Source organism: Sesamum indicum, linkage group LG9, assembly GCF_000512975.1.
Source record: "Sesamum indicum cultivar Zhongzhi No. 13 linkage group LG9, S_indicum_v1.0, whole genome shotgun sequence".
Lineage (NCBI taxonomy): Eukaryota > Viridiplantae > Streptophyta > Magnoliopsida > Lamiales > Pedaliaceae > Sesamum > Sesamum indicum.
In genome coordinates this window covers 1677640-1693647 of record NC_026153.1, presented here as the reverse complement: position 1 = coordinate 1693647, position 16008 = coordinate 1677640, and the positions used below count along the sequence as shown (strand labels likewise).

General features: G+C 36.1%; 4 protein-coding genes across 9 annotated transcripts in view; all 4 read right to left on the bottom strand.

The window, feature by feature from the left end:
• LOC105170196 (mitochondrial dicarboxylate/tricarboxylate transporter DTC-like) overlaps window positions 1-1481 on the bottom strand; it is a 3643-nt gene extending 2162 nt beyond the window's left edge. The window contains exons 1-2 of the mRNA XM_011090859.2: window positions 1043-1481; window positions 632-715 (exon numbers count right to left, since the gene is read on the bottom strand). Of these exons, the coding sequence (XP_011089161.1) occupies window positions 632-715; window positions 1043-1159 (201 nt within the window). The 5' untranslated portion in view covers window positions 1160-1481. The remainder of the gene's footprint in view (window positions 1-631; window positions 716-1042) is intronic.
• LOC105170193 lies at window positions 2221-7950 on the bottom strand. Of its 6 annotated transcripts, none has more exons than XM_011090854.2 (9): window positions 7887-7946; window positions 7752-7789; window positions 7045-7170; window positions 6468-6573; window positions 5045-5227; window positions 3046-3627; window positions 2752-2820; window positions 2591-2673; window positions 2221-2444 (listed from the first exon to the last, which is right to left on the bottom strand). In XM_011090854.2, exons 3-8 carry the CDS (start codon window positions 7090-7092, stop codon window positions 2594-2596), a joined length of 1068 nt encoding a protein of 355 aa, XP_011089156.1. In that variant the 5' UTR covers window positions 7093-7170; window positions 7752-7789; window positions 7887-7946; the 3' UTR covers window positions 2221-2444; window positions 2591-2593. The 6 variants fall into 6 exon arrangements, with proteins under 6 accessions (XP_011089156.1, XP_020552274.1, XP_011089155.1 ...); XM_020696615.1 differs by having other exon boundaries at window positions 7891-7927; XM_011090853.2 differs by having other exon boundaries at window positions 7752-7950.
• Window positions 11076-12337, bottom strand: LOC105170257 (ethylene-responsive transcription factor RAP2-11-like). The gene has a single exon (XM_011090929.2). It carries the CDS (start codon window positions 12197-12199, stop codon window positions 11363-11365), a length of 837 nt encoding a protein of 278 aa, XP_011089231.1. The 5' UTR covers window positions 12200-12337; the 3' UTR covers window positions 11076-11362.
• LOC105170192 (importin-5-like) overlaps window positions 13481-16008 on the bottom strand; it is a gene marked incomplete in the record, with an annotated part of 9794 nt that continues 7266 nt past the window's right edge. Inside the window, 7 exon segments of the mRNA XM_011090852.2 lie at window positions 13481-14157; window positions 14580-14646; window positions 14786-14877; window positions 15423-15559; window positions 15645-15711; window positions 15796-15862; window positions 15945-16002. Of these exon segments, the coding sequence (XP_011089154.1) occupies window positions 13993-14157; window positions 14580-14646; window positions 14786-14877; window positions 15423-15559; window positions 15645-15711; window positions 15796-15862; window positions 15945-16002 (653 nt within the window).

The window sequence follows — 16008 nt, the reverse complement described above, 5'->3', positions numbered from 1 at the left end:
AACAAATATATATAAATATATATTTTACATGTAAAATTAGTAATATATATTTGTTAAAGCAACTATTTATTATACAAAAAAATAAATTAAATCTGATCCACACATTTACAATCAAATAAAATATAAGCTTAGATCTTTTTTGTTGAATCTAAACTGTTAGATCAATTTGAAAAATCTACGCATTGGTTTGTATTACTTAAATATAGACCATTGGTTTATATTATGTTATATCCCACGGATGATTGACAAGGGCAATTTTATCATTTCATATGCAAAAGAGGAGAAATCCACCCACAATGGGCGCTTGTGCCCAATCCAACTGTAGGGGGTGTTTTGCCTATATATTTTCTTCACAAGGAGGTTTTGCTATTTATTTTTTCATAGGGGGTTTTTTCTAAATGTTAGGAATTTCACAGGGGGTAAAATGCATTCAACCCAAATCATAATACAAGAATGAGATGGTGGCAGATTTTAAAAAAGAAAACCAAAAAACAAAAAACGTATGATCAGCCTATTCCAGAGCAAAACAAATACTTTCAAGCATTCTCTTGTTATAATTCTACCCTTCCGGTGACGATAACAATGTCAAAGAAACATCAAGTCATAGTATAGTTGACTCTTGAGAAAATACCTTGTAAAAAGCACCAAAACCCTCATTTTTAAGCATGTTCTTGGTCACCTCGGCAGCTGAACCCTGGCCCAGTTGTATTCTCACCTGAAATAAGAAATGAACCGCATAGATCAAGACCAAAACCCTTTAGCTCATACGAACAGGCAGAAGGCTTCAATTTCGGCCCAAGTGACGATTCCGAGATTCAAAAACATATGAGTGAATCACTAGATCTAACGAAACCAAAAAGGTCATTCTTATTATAAGGCTTGAAAAGAAGAATCACCTCGACACAAGCAGAAGTACATAATTAAACTAGAGGAACATAAACGAGATCTAAAACCCACATCATTAAACGAAAGAGATTCGATCTAGGATCCGGTAATACAGTAATTGGATGAGCTGAGTAGAGAGAGGAAAGGATTGGAACACCTTGATCATGTCGATAGGCTGAATAACACAGGTGGCAAGCATACCAGAGGCACCGCCATTAACGAAGGGCTTGACGGTAGGCCAAACTCCAGTTGATTTGGGTTTCGGCTCTCCCATTGTAGTATCGTTTTGGGTTATGCAAATTGCAAAGCAAAGGGGAGAGAGAGAGTCACTTTCACGTTAGTGTTGGGGGGTGGAAAGGACGAGGACGAGGGCTTAAATACTAATGGTGGCATACACATACAGCAGATAGCAGATAGCAGCCAGCACCAAGCAAAGAGCAGCAATAGCATAAAATATAAAATAAATTAAACCCTCTTAAATGAAATCAAATGAATTAGGTTTCCTGATGGGATCCTCTCCAGTCTCCAGTCTCCACTCTCCACCCTCTCGCCCTATTCTATTCTTTTCGTTGCTTCAAGATTCAATTTTGGCGTAGAGAATATTTTATAGGCCCTACCAATACTAATACCAATAACAAACCAACTTTTTATGAATTTGTGGTTCCAAATCTAATTAGTGGTAAAGTATGGGGCAGAAACCAAAATACATATAAACTTGCAAGTTGGAACCAATTTCAGTCGCCGCCACCATACTACACAAACTAGTGCCTGCTTTCCCAATTTTCTATTCCATAATTTGTCCCTACAATATTATTAAAGTACAGAAAACCCCAACCCCACTTGGATTTTTACATCGTACATACATAACAATGCTGCCTCATTTTTCATGATTTTGTAAGAAAAATAATAATAAAGAGTTGATTTAATCGTAATTGGAGTGCTTTACCCTATAATATATGCTAATTTAATTTAATAATCATTGTGCGGGCGGCAGTCAATATAGAAGAAAAATGCACATGTTGAAAACTTGCCTTTTACATTCAATTCTCACGACATCCTTCTCTCCAATTCCACACTAATAATTTACCTCAACATGTTGCTCTAAGAATTCAGGTATCGTCTTATTTTAATAATAATTGTTGATCATATATATGATTATTATATTAGATATAAATAACTTTTATATTGCTAATCGTAATCATTTTAAAGGAATAAAAAGAAGCCTCAACATGTTAATAATTCAGCCAATCAAAATTTCTTCCAAATAACCATTAACCTGTGCTAATCATTACAGCCTTAGTAACAATATATACCAAAAACAAGAGGAACAAAAAAGAAAAGCAATATTAGGCATCATGTAGCTGGCAATGTAATGTAATTCTACTATCTATTTAGATACAAGTGAAGCTAAGCAACAAAACCATAATACATATATATGTACCAACCAACCAACTAAGAAATATCCAAAACCAAAGACACAAGTAAGTTGATGATGATTGATGGCAAGTGAGTGCACTGGAACTGTACAAGATCATCATCCATTCTCACACCTGCTGCTGCTGCACCACCATCACATACTATAATCAGATAAGATATGCCATACAACATGAAAATAAGAATACAAAACATAAATCATTAATTTTTTTGCAAACATAAACCACTTCAATTTTCTTATTTGTCTTTTGTCTATAGCTTAAGAAAATACCAATCATTTATATTGTCTGCCAGAAGATGGATAGCTCAAACTTTCAGGTACAAGAGGATCCAACCTCTGCAGCTCTCCTGAAGCTGAAATACAAACACATCAGTAACCTCTATAAACAACATAATGATCCGGATGTAATGTAAGTGAGATCCATCACCTACCATGTGGATTCACAAAGTTGTTGGCATCTGTTCCCAGGAATGGCTGCCTATTATAACTGCCCCTTAAATCTGAAAATGGCATCAAAGAGTGCAAGACTCAAAATACAAGCTCTCAAGTAAATTTTATGGCATTGAAGAAATTAGTAAAAGTATTTTTTCATAGGTACAGTACAGCCATATGAAGATAAAATAATTTGTCCGACCAAGTAAAAAATCCTACTAGGTTTTATACCACAAAACCCCCAATGCTAGATAAAAGAGAGGAATAAGAAGAAGAAGAAGAAGAAGAGAGACCAGGACTAATAGTGAAATCAGCCGCAAGTTGAGGGCCAATATTTTGCTGATCTTGTTCCAAAGGGCAAGCATCCCAGTCAAAGAGAAAGTTGCTTGGATTAGACTCTTCACTTGTGAAAACTGACATAGAGGCATCACCCATCTGAGGACGTGGTTCTAGAAAATTGTTCGGTACACTGAAACTGCAAGCTGATCTACCAGAATGACAAGCTTTGGCTCTAACAAGCTGCTCATTGGACTCAAAACTTCTTAAAAGCGATATAGATGCATCCCCCATAAGAGGATGTGATTCCAGAAAATTGCTAGGTGCGCTGAAATTGAAAGGTGGTCTACCAGTATAACCAGTCTCTGCTCTAACAAGCTGCCCATTCATTGTTTGAGCCAATCCCATGTCTGGGTTTCGAGACAAGAACATGTTTGGTGAAACATCAATCTCTCTACTATGAATAGACTGATCAAAGGTTCCTTCAGCACATGACGGGGTTGATGTTTCAAAATTGTGAAAAACATTTGGCTGCTGCATATCCTCTGTTCTCAGAAGCCTGGTATTTTGTGCAGCACTTGGTATGGGCATATGCTGTGCTGTAAGATTGACATACTAATAAGCTCTTCAAACAGGAGATGGTATTGTAATACTTAAAACAAGTTCCAATATACAAGAATAATTGTCTTCAACAATATATGCAAACTGGCTCGAGAACTATAAAGTCTCGGGACATTTTCTACCAAGTTCCTAAGTGAGTAGGTTTGTATGTCTTTCAATGCATGATACAATATAACACATATTTTTCTGAATAAGATGATACAATCACATGAGCATAAAGGTTGTAACAACATAACACCGTGGAAGAATCACCAAACCAGCGCGTTGATGTCTTAAAGCCAGAAAGTAGTTACACAAATGAAAACCAGAAAGTAGCTACAAAGAAGACACCCAATTAACCTATATATTTGCCTGACAGAAAGGGAAAAACATTCTTGTGGAGTCATGGATATTCACTATACAGAAATCAACTCAACACTGATGTCCAACAAATCCTAGCTGGAAAGACACATCTAAATTTTGCCTTCCAGATATTTCCTATTCTCATTAAGTTTGGTTTTTAATGTGTTCTTCATATTCTCACAACTTACAAGTAAAAGAATTGCCAACCCATCTGATGCAACAAGGATATAATAAATCATAGGAACAGAAATGCCATTGAATTAGAAAGTTCCTGCAACCAAAAGATCATCCCATAATGATTTATTGTCTTAAAAACAGTTAGCACTCAACTAAGCCTGTAATATTTTTCAGGCCCATTCCCCAAACCTTCCAAGGACAAATGACTGGTCCAACTAATTTTCAAGATTCAAGGCAATTTTTTTTTTGTCAGCCCACTAGTTATTACTGACACAACCACAGATCTTATCATCTAAAGAACATTGATGTAATGTTCATAATAATATCTTGCCCTGTTGCTGTAAATCAGCCTCTTTCAGTTTTGAAGGAGTCTGTTGTTGCACTGCCAAACAAGTCAGTCAGCAAACATCAAATTCAAACGATGGGCACTTTTCCTTCATAGGAATTTATCTTCTCTTGATGGAAAGAAGCAAACCTGGCAACAGCACCCAAGCATAGATGTTCCTCAGATTTCCATAAAAATGTTGTTGTAGGGTCAACATTAAGAAACTCATGTAAATAAAGCAATAGAAAAAAATATCAATAGGCCATTTTGGGCAATAACAGAGGCATCTCGACCCTGTGATTTAAATATAATTAGCTAGCAGTGGCATAGTGCACCAATATTCAAATACATTTGTTATCTGTTATTCTGACATGGTAAAGTTTACAGCATATAAGGTAAATTTCAGAAAATCTGCAGTAAACTTAGCATTGAAACACTACAGATCAAGAAACATACCAATATGGAGCATTTTATCTCATGAATAAAACAAAATCCATAACTGAGGAAAACTTTATGGATTAGTTACCAAGAATAGTAGAAAGCTGTCTTACTCAACAACATATGCGATCCATTAGATGTGACATGCTGGTTAATCCCAATTATGCCACTTTGACGCATCCGCTCCACCTGTTCTGTAAGCAATCTGTTGAATTCCAGTATTTGATCCTTCACCACCAACTTAACATAATAAGCATTGAAAAATTCTTGATTTTCTCTTTCAAGCCTCTCCCAAACTGAAAAAAAGAAGCAAATTACACAAACAGGATAAAAACATAAACCTAAAGAATTGTAAATACGTGAAAAGGCACAGGAAACTGAATGAAGTGAAAATGCGCTTTATTCAGACATATCAGCAAACAAGAAAGTGGCACCATGGTGAAAAGTAAGTCAAACAAGGCTGATTCTATAGAAAGTGCATGAGCAACTTCCTTCCATGTCTATACACCACAGATATAATAACTTCAATCTTTCAACACACTGAAACCAACCATCTAAAAAATTAACCAAGCTTTCAGACAAGACTCATAGATGAATGACTTACAAACAAGGTAGACAAGTTTGGAGTACAAATTATGACTGCCGTACGTCATACTCTTCCACTCTACCTAGAACATAGAATGCACCTATACTCTAAAAAATGACCCATCACTAAATGTGTCAGTCACAACATTAGCATGGCTCCAACAACACGTGTGATACATGCCATTTGGCGTGTCTAAGAATTAAACAAAGAAAATTTTAGACATGGCAGAAACATGGGAGGGCATGACAGAGACGGAATGTGTAGTATGCCTGACACATCTTGGATATGGTGGATTTTTTATTCCTCTTCATATTATATAAGTTTAGAGGTTAAATTTCAACTAAAGAAACTTTCCAAAAGTTAGATTGAAAAATAGTATAACCTCATCAAAATTCAATTTTTCTTGTTGAACTCTTCTTTCTTAAGGTTATAATCTTTTATTCCCATCATTTCAAGACAACTAACACTATAACCAACATGAACATTTCTCATTGTACTCATACTTATATTTCGAATCCTTTACAAATTATATACAAATATATATAGCTATATATATATATATTATACATTAATTTGCATATAAAATTTATATCAGACAGGGCACAGACCAATAAAATTTTAAGTATTGCTGTGTCCAGTGCCCATAAAGTGCCTGCCTTCCTAATGAATTTAACTATACTGAAGTTCATAAAGTACATAGCACCAGCTCATGCTCTTCGATAGTTGCCAGGAGAAATTGGCGCTAAAGTTCCACGCATCTGAAGCAATGCAAATTGCAGGGGACACGTAAATATACAGTAACTGAGATTTCTTTCCACACTTGAGCCATAGTCAGGTTGAAAAGGAAAACATTAAATCACCTAAGATGAATGACTCAGAGTTAATTCCCCCATGCACTGTTATTCAAGATTTTATCATCAGTATTATGAGTTAAAAGTAGGTAAGGACACCTGTTTCAGTAAAGCGTGGCTCGATGTTGCGCTGGCTGTTGAGAATATTTATCGCTTCCTTTTTGTTCATGTAGTTCTGGATGCACCATTCTATACAATTTTTCACCTAAGATAAGAATAGATCAAATGCAAATAATTAAAAATGAAAAAATTACTTTTGCAGCTCAGAGGGTAAATGCATAGAACAGCATGAATAACACGTTTTTGTAGCTCAGACTGTAATTGTATTGATGAAATATTGAAGGAAAAGAGGGCCATTCAAAGATATTCACTATTCTTAGAAAAATATACTGTTTACAAAATCATATTTTGGAGCTAATTCTAGAAGACCAACTCCCCAAGCATAAACTGCCACACATAAATTGCATTTCTATGTGAACAAAATACAAAATTGATTGTGATGCACTATTTACAAGAGAAAAGGCCAAAACCAAAAGTCTTTAATTCTTTACCTTCCGCTTCAAAGTTTTCATACAAGAATACAAGTCGGGTTTCGATTTGTTTTCTATTTTCCTTTTAAAACAAAATAAAGTAGGTACATTTAGTCATGCAAACAGATTCGAGCTAAAAGACTTACAAGTTGTATATCTTGATCAGAGGGTAATCTGCCCTGCCTACCAGACATCTTCCTGGTTGCCACCTTGTGGTTCTGTTGTTAAGGTGTATTAGAGTTCCTTTTTCACCTCAACTTATAAGATGACACCTATAATTCAAAATTAGAAAACACGCCAAACTGCATCATTAAACCATGTTTGGATTAAGAAGAAGAGTTACCGAAACAGAGGAACAAAAGAGCAATACATACATGCAGCTTAGAAAGAAGTGTAAAAGCAACAAGCATGAAATACCACCAAGTAGTAATGATTCAACATATAGTCCACAAGACACCGACTGGAAACTCTCTCGTAAATAAAGTAGTCAACACTTTTATTAAATGAATTACACCTACACAACTCAATACCGAAATTCATTCCCTTTCAATAGTTTAACATTATTTTTCTCATCAAAGTAAAAAGGGTTCTTGGCTTCAAAATTGATAAGAAAAGAAAACCACTCAGTCAAAGAATTCTCATACTTGAATCTCTTATGTATACAAAGAAAACACAAAAGAGAAGGAACACAGAAGAATTAAAGAAAAGATTGACGAACCCACAAACCTTATTGAGTGAAAAAGGAAACCCAAACAATAGTCGAGTGTGAATAGTGGGTATGAATGTAAATTCAAGAAAATCATGGTCATTAATGTAGCGGCATGAGTTTCTTTGTTTGTGTTTTGTCACTTACCGAATTTATTTGAACGCGGGAGGAGAGCAAAGAATCATCTGTAGTAGTAGGAGGAGGAGGAGTAGTAGTAAATAAACAAAGGAAAAGTGAAGTGAAAATAAAGGATTGAAAGGAATATAGAGTTCTGTTTGATACCAACAATTTGAAGCTCTCAGGCGTTGGGAGAGGTTTGGAGTTGTGGAAGGACAGAATTTGATTCAAATGTTTCCTCTTTTTATTATAGAAAGGGAAAGGTAAGCTGATGATGTGGCTGGTCTCCCCTCTCTCTCTCTCTCTCTCTCTCTCTCTCTATATATATATATATATATATATATATGCCCTCCCCTCCCCCGTGAAATTATTTTAAAAATATAAAAAAAAATTAAGAATATAGAGTGAAATTAAAATTGTTAAAATTCTACGGTGATACTTTCGTAATTAAAAAAAAAAAAAAAATATTTTGTCCGGCAACAAAATCACTGCCACCTTCTCTTTAAAATTTTGGTGCGGTCACGGCGAGTTGTGGGCCACCAAACATACTGTTTGACTCCCTTGATGAAACGAACATTTCCTCTCAAACAATTTCAAATTTTATTAATCGTAGACAATGGGCTTTTAGTATGACTACAACACCTTTTTGCCGTTGATTCGTCGCCAGCGGAACGACCCATGATCACGGACCACCAACACTGTACGCTCCTCGACCTAAGGGTTCTAACGAGACCACCTTAGCTCAATTTTATCAAGTATTTGTTAAGATATGAAAACTTGAAGATTTTTTCGCTGAAAATTCGCGCTGAAGCTGTTTGCCGCCGTTTTTTCGCATTCAGGATGAATCACGGCCTGAGACCACCGCTGCTCGAATCCTCTCATTCAGACGATTCCAACGAGACCAATCTTGCTCAATTTCATTAAGTATTTGTTGAGGTATGAAAATTTGAAACATTTCCGCCGTCAACGTTTGCGTTGAAATTGTTTGTCGCTTCTCCACCGTCAAGACAAATCACGGCCTGAGACCATGACTGCGCGAATCCTCTCGTTCAGGAGATTCCAACGAGACCAAACTTGCTCATTTTTATCAATATTTCACCGAGATTCGAATTTTTTAATTTTTCACCGCAACTTTTTTTATTTTTGCTAAGATTTTTAAATTTATTTTTTAATTAAAAAATGGCACCACAATCTAAAATTACGGTGCCATGAAAGAATTTTTTTAAAAAAAGAAATTGCGACACCACATTTAGAGAACGCTTTGCTGCTTAAAATCTTAAGAGTCTCCAAATACACCTACTTTTGCAAATCTTCTTTTTTAACATTTAATAATTTTCTCCCCCTCCCCTTCCAATGCTTCCATCTCTTTTTTCTGTATTTCTATTTTCACCCCTCTATTTCTCTTTTTATTACTCAAAATTTACTTACTTTTTATGTTTAAGACCTCATCTTAATCAAGTATAAACAATCTACCATTTATTGGTGTCAAGAATCTTAATAATCATATCATATATGTTGATATTAATAATTGTACAACCTGTTACAATACATGTATATTTTGTTGTAATTTGTGTATCATGTATTCATCTATTTATTTTCTCTCTTTTTATTCCATTTTGATATTCAATATTAATGACTTTATAAAATGACACGTCGCTTGTATTTGCCTGCCGATTCTCATATATAGCGTGTTCTGTGTTTAATGGTTGTGCCATGTGTCGTGTCTAATATATAATATGTTGCGTTTTGTATTTGACACGTTATGTTGCATGCATTACGTGGCATGCCACATACTATGCATGAAATTTTATTAACATGATACATGGTTATACAACGTGTCGTTTAATATAGATATATGAGACGATACGTGTCATGTTTTACATAAAAATTTATATTTTAATATTTGAATGTATAATATAACAATTAGAATAATATTTTTATTATCTATGAAGTGCCATCTCTTGACATCTAACAAAGAGATCAATCAACTAATGAACATGGAAAACACATATATTGTGTATCATCCCCAAAAATCTAGGAACTAACACGAATGTACTAATATTTATTTATTTCCTTTGGTTCATAACCAAATAAAGATTTAAATTTTATTTTGATCTTGTTCTAATCTGTTTGTGTGGTGTGTGCTGGCCAAGAAAGCTGCCACGTCCAAAGGCCCAAGTCTCTATGGGCCTAGATACAATGCCCAGTTGACAAAAATTACACTACTGGAATGCACATAGAGAGACAGGACTCGTGCATGATTAATGCCTTATAAATGAATACATACTTTCTTGATTCAAAAAAGAATTTCAGAATAAATAAATAGGACCAACAATTTGGAGAAATCATTTGAAATGTGATTGGATGCTCTGAATTGTGTACTTGTTGTCACTACTGTCAAGGAGACACAAGAACATGACTAAAAATTTGGTGGAGCAATGTCCTATGTTTCATGATTAATGACCCTTTTTCCCATTGTGCAAGGCTTGATTTTCTCAGTTGAACATTTTGGAAGCTGTTTTCCAGAAATTCCAAGAATACGCTGAGAAAGATCTTCCACCCTCTGTCTCGGTCTTAACTTAATAATTTGTTTATCCTAGAAAGAGTTTATCTAAATTACTTGAAAACTAGTAAATATGCAGAAACTTATGTTGTATCATGTATGTTTGATGATCAAGAGGGCACTTTCATGTATATGGCTATCTTAGTCAATAGGATGAACTTCTATTATCTTGTAAGAGTTGAAAGCTAGCTTTTGGACAAAAAAAGGAAAAAGAAGGCTAATGCAAATAATGCATAATCATTTTTCTTTCCAAACTTTATGACAGTGGAATTAGGACAAGACGGCAGAATGCATAGGAGAAATATATTAACTTAAACATATGTGGAATGTTTTTTCCATTGAAAAGGTTTGGTAAAATGTAAAATTGACCATTTCTACCTCAAGAGAAGCCATTTAGATAAGGCTGAGGTTTGCAGCAGAAGTTTTGTATGTATTACTTGGCACCGTTCTATAAAGAATAATGCAAGACATTCTCAAAACTAACAAACAAAATGTACAAAATTGATATCATAAGAGCATGTTTTGTGTTAAAAGCAGAGCTGATTTATAAATGTGTTTCGCCTTTGTCTGTGTTGTATTCCCTATTCTAATCTCTAATGATCTTGTTCTCTATTGGTTCTCAGTTTATGACAATCACAATTTGGGACTAATTATTTAGCTGTATTCTATCATTGTTGTTGTTGTTATTGTCGATGTGATTAACAGCTCTTTATCATGATTGGATGCACACTTTAAATTGTGAGGTTCTCATCATTTAGGTGAAAAATATGTGCAACAATACAAAAAATTACAATGTTTCTCCAGCTGAGACATTTGTCCTAGATTCATATCATTGAGAATTGCGAACAAGAAACATATATATCGATATCTGTGTCACCAGCTAGTAAACCAAGATCACATGAATTGCTTCTATTTTAAAGAAAAGGCAAGTTCTTCATCTTTCAGAAGTAGGTGAAAATCCAAGTAATAACTAAACTACTGAGGTACATTGGATGATCCCTCTAAAACTTTCTGGTGAAATCTTAGATTTCTGCTAGATCAAAAAACTGAATCACTTTTTTCCTAGTATACTCGAGGTTTAACTTGGACAGAACATCTGACAGAGAGTGGGAATATCCCAGAAAACATCATTGGGATCATTGATGTTATCCCAATATTCATTTATCCCATTCATCGCATAGAGTGATGCTGATATCTGTCGTTCAACCTTCATTCGTTCAAAATCAGGAAACTGAGCGTCGTTCATGACCTCATCAGCTCTTTTTGGGACAAAGATACCATCCTGTTGAAGAGAAATCTTGTCAAAATCCATTGCATAGTTAAAGCCCTCATCACAATGGTTGACATAAGAGGAAGACATCTCGTATCCTCCCATGAAACAGCTCAAATCCGGCTTATACCCATCACCAAAATTAGCTGGATTTAGGCCAGAAACAGGAGAGCCATCTATTTTGTTGCTGCAAAAACTGCCACTAGAAGAACTACTTTCGAAACTACTACTAGGAGAAATAGCCTTTTGACTAGTTTCTTGATTGGCACATTTTGTGGTGGTTGAGGGAACATTTTGACTAGGAAGGGTGGCCTTTTTCAGCCCTCTCTTTTGGTTGAGAAGGTTTCGGATTTTAAGCGAGAGGGCTGGATTGCAGGGGACATTATTCAAGAAGTTGGTTCGTGTGTTTGAGCCACGTAGGAGGCAGGCGGCTTCATCGTAGGCCTGAGCAGCCTCCTCAGCCGTGTCGAACGTTCCCAGCCACATTCTGATCTTCTGAGTTGTGTTCTTGATTTCTGCAACCCATTTGCCGGAGGGGCGTTGCCTCACCCCAACAAACTTGTTCCTGTTGGGACCTCTGGTTCTTGACTTGCATGTGGTGTGATGATTGTTGTCGGCAGAAGTGGTATGGAAGTGAAGTTCCATGATTAGTACAATTTTTAAGGCTGTGGGAAATGCTAACTAAAAAGAGAATAGTTATGGTCCAAGGAGCAAAGTGTGAGAAGGGAGTTCTTATAGAGGGGATGGGGATGTCTTATTTGGTTGTCTGGTTTTATATCGAACTTTGTTGTATGTAAAAAGTTGACTGATTTTTCAATGATGAGTGGGTGTGAATGATGAGTCGTAAGCATGACCGGTTTGGTGGAAATGTTTATTTGTCAATATGTGCAGCATTTCTGCAAGGCATGCCTATTGCCTACTCCCATTGCGGGTATTGCTTACCACGTTCTTTGCCTTTTTCAGGTGCAGATTTGTGAGGAAAAAATTGGCATGCTTTTGGCCCTGCCTGGACTTCAATGCAATTTTGTAGGGCCATAATGTGTCTGATAATGCAATGTATGAATATAAAGAAATAGGACATGGGAGGCATTTCATCCTGGACAAGAAGATAAAGGGTTGATAAACCAAAGTCAAATGTAGTGTAGATGAAGACAATCCATACCTTTTTATGATGGTTTAATAGAATAATAGCATTCGTTGCTTCTTCACTTGGTCAATCACAAATACTCCCAACTGAGTTGCAATCACGAAGGCCTGCCAAGATTTTTTATTGTTTAGGATACACCCCTAAAAACCTGCCACTTGGATAAACCTGCCATTCCAACTGCTGTTATTAAATCATAATTCAAACAAGCTACTACATTGAGGGGTTAGGGTCGGAAGAAGATAACGAATCCCTGTTTGTGTGCGTTAGCAATACAGAATCTGGAGAAGCACGCCTCTCTTAAAGGAATCTCCACTTTCAGAAACCACCATAAATTGTTATAACTCAACCAAAAACAAGAATAATTAATTTTTTTTACTATCACTGATTGGGCAATGGAATTTAAGATACAGGTTTTAGCTTGTGGGTTGTTGGAACGGTTGAACTCCTGCCTTGTCCTGCTTAGATTCTTTCAGCATGGTTTTATGCTACCTGAGAAAGATAAAAGAACAAGCATTCCAAAAACCTAGAGAAAAATGGTTAAGAGGCCTGCATCTGAAGGCTTAGCTAACACATCGAGGCATTCTTGCACTACCAGAATCTGTAGCACATCTGAAGTTACCAACTGTTGGTTAGAACTGCAAGCAACGTAACTTGGAAACCATTGGCAAATAATGCCGAGGACTTGATTAAGGCAATAGGAATTACACGAGAGGTTGGTGTTTGGAGGCAGTTTCCATGCTAGAACAATAATATGCATAATAGCAACTACAGGCAAACAATGAAATTTAAACATCATACATCATCTTTTGTATAACTCTTGGGGAAACCACAATTTCATTCATAGTTGACAAATCAACGAAATAAATAACCATGTCTTGACCAGGATCCTCCACTATAAGAATCTCTGATGTAAGAAACATGAACATGATGAGACCAAAACTGCAACAGGGATTTGCCGCTCTGGCAACCCTCAGTATCACAATGACCAAAAATCTCAGACCATAATAAGCCCCCCCCCCCCACCCCACCCCAGAAAAAAAGGGGGAAGAAACAATAATTTTCCTTCTGTTTTTGGAAATACAGAACTTCTTCTAATATACACATCTACAAAGTCTTTTATAATTCTCGCAAAATGCATTCACACTCGACCAACAACAGCGGGATGCATAAACCATATGCAAATGAATGCTGTGCGCATCTCGCATCAGAAACAATTGAGATCACTGGCACCCAAGCGACCACGCACAACCAGTAACTCGATATGAATGAGTTGCTCTACAAGCCATGATCGTTATGATGACAGAATTGACTGCAAAGCGAGCTGCTGCTGAGGCTGCAAAGATGACCATGTAGAGGCCAGGGTGGATGGAGGTAGTGTCTGCTGCAGCTGCCTCAACAAGTTAACCATTCGACTAGCTGTTTGCTCCGTGGCAAGATCCTTGCCAGCACAGAGAATCTGCAACATAAGAGATTGACTACTGAACTGTGGAGAAAGAAATTTCATTGCATCTTTTCCAAATTTAAGAGATCAAAGGCGACTGATAATGCAAAAACAACCAAGGAAGAGAAATAAATTTCCATAGCATGTCTTTAAAATTGTAAAGATCGGAGGAGACTGATAATGAAACAACTAAAAGAAGAAATAAATTGCAATTGCATCTTTTCCAAATATTAGAGATCCCAGATCAGATTTGACTGATAATGCAGAAACACTGAAAAAGATATTCCAGGAGAATCTTCTGAAACCCACAAATTCAAATCTCTAAGGGAATTATAATCTAATATAATCATTAGAATTTTACACAACCATCTGAATGTGCATTTATTATACCAGACAAGTATGTCGATAATGAAGCTCAAATGGCTTAGACAACTAACCTCAGCAAATATAGAAACAATTTTGGGGAGATACTGATTGTTGGGACCCAAAAGTTCCACATCAGACCTGAAAGCAGAGAAACATAGTCATTGAGTTGGTAATACAAGTAACATAAAATTTATATAGATGTGAAAGGGGAAAAAAAAGAAAGAAAGAAAGAAAAAGGAAAAAGAAAAGCTGAACTAGAGCACGGTTAGGTCCCCACCTCTCAACCATAGAGCAAAGCTGGTCATGAACAACTTTTGCTTCAATAAGATCGCTCCTTATTGGCAAACAATTCAACCAGGCAGGGATGACCTATTAGCAACTTTTAGCGATAAGAATCCCCAGTGAAACTTGGAAAGAGCAAGAAAATACCAAGCATAAATCCAAGTAAAAAGTGAGCATTTAGAGACTGAGAATTTAACTGAAAAAGTAAAAGCACAGTACGAGAAAACAAGAGAATGCTTCTTAGCATGAACTGCAAATTGAAGGTGTTCTCTTCTTAGGATTAAGTGTAAATTGAGGTTCTGAGCTAACTTCATATAGAGTTTTAGTGTCAGTTAAAACAACTCCATCATAATTAAACCTCTTGAAAACCAAAAACGTTGAAGTAAATCCATCAGGTTGCAAGAGAATATATTCAAGTTCATAATACTTCATATCATCAAGACAAGAAATGTAATAGCTTGTCATTTCTGGAGGACAACATAATTTGGTTCATAATTATCTAGGATAGGGTTAGTCATGCAGCAGATAATGGAACAATCCTGGTCTACATCTCACCTCACTTAAAAAAAAACCTAACTATAACAATACATAGCATCGGTAACCAAACAAGGATTGAGCCTAAAAACAAATACCTGAGCTGAATCAATGCTATTACGATGAAACTGGCATATCTTTCCCAGAGCTGACACAGCATTATCATATGCCATAACATTGTCTGGCTGCAAAGCATTGGGATGCCTGATAACTACATTGAGCCTTGAAAGAGCCTCTGAACAAGATAAATAAAGGAGATCAGCATACATTTATCAAGCTGAAATTTCAATTCGACGAGCCTGTATGCAAGCACATCTTACCTCCAACAAGGGGTTTAAAAACAGAACCACCAAACTCCGCACATACCCCAAGTCCATATACAGCAGCCTGAACAGAAACGCAAAAGTTGAGATATTCTCAAGTAGCATTATCAAGAACAGTAACTATACCATGCTGGAAGCTTTTATGAACCTGTCTGACATCTGGGCTTTCATCATTGCATGCCTCCAAGAGGAAAGGAAGATATGTATCATAATATCTGATTCCCACAAAGAGAAGGAACTGCATAAGAATTACAGGATTGAAACCAAATTCAACAAAGTTAATGGAATGTGACATACTTTAGAGCTGCTTCACGGCATTGCTCAGCTAAATCATCAAAGATGCAAATAGCAATTCATCCCT

Excerpts from the sequence above, each read along its gene's own strand:
- LOC105170193 (XM_011090853.2), bottom strand. The coding sequence starts at position 7,092 with ATGTCTGGTAGGCAGGGCAGATTACCCTCTGATCAAGATATACAACTT. Across the intron at positions 5,228-6,467 it reads GCCACGCTTTACTGAAACAG|TTTGGGAGAGGCTTGAAAGA; the intron begins GTGTCCTTACCT and ends TCTTTTTTTCAG. Across the intron at positions 2,821-3,045 it reads TGATTTCACTATTAGTCCTG|ATTTAAGGGGCAGTTATAAT; the intron begins GTCTCTCTTCTT and ends TGCCATTTTCAG.
- LOC105170257 (XM_011090929.2), bottom strand. The coding sequence starts at position 12,199 with ATGGAACTTCACTTCCATACCACTTCTGCCGACAACAATCATCACACC.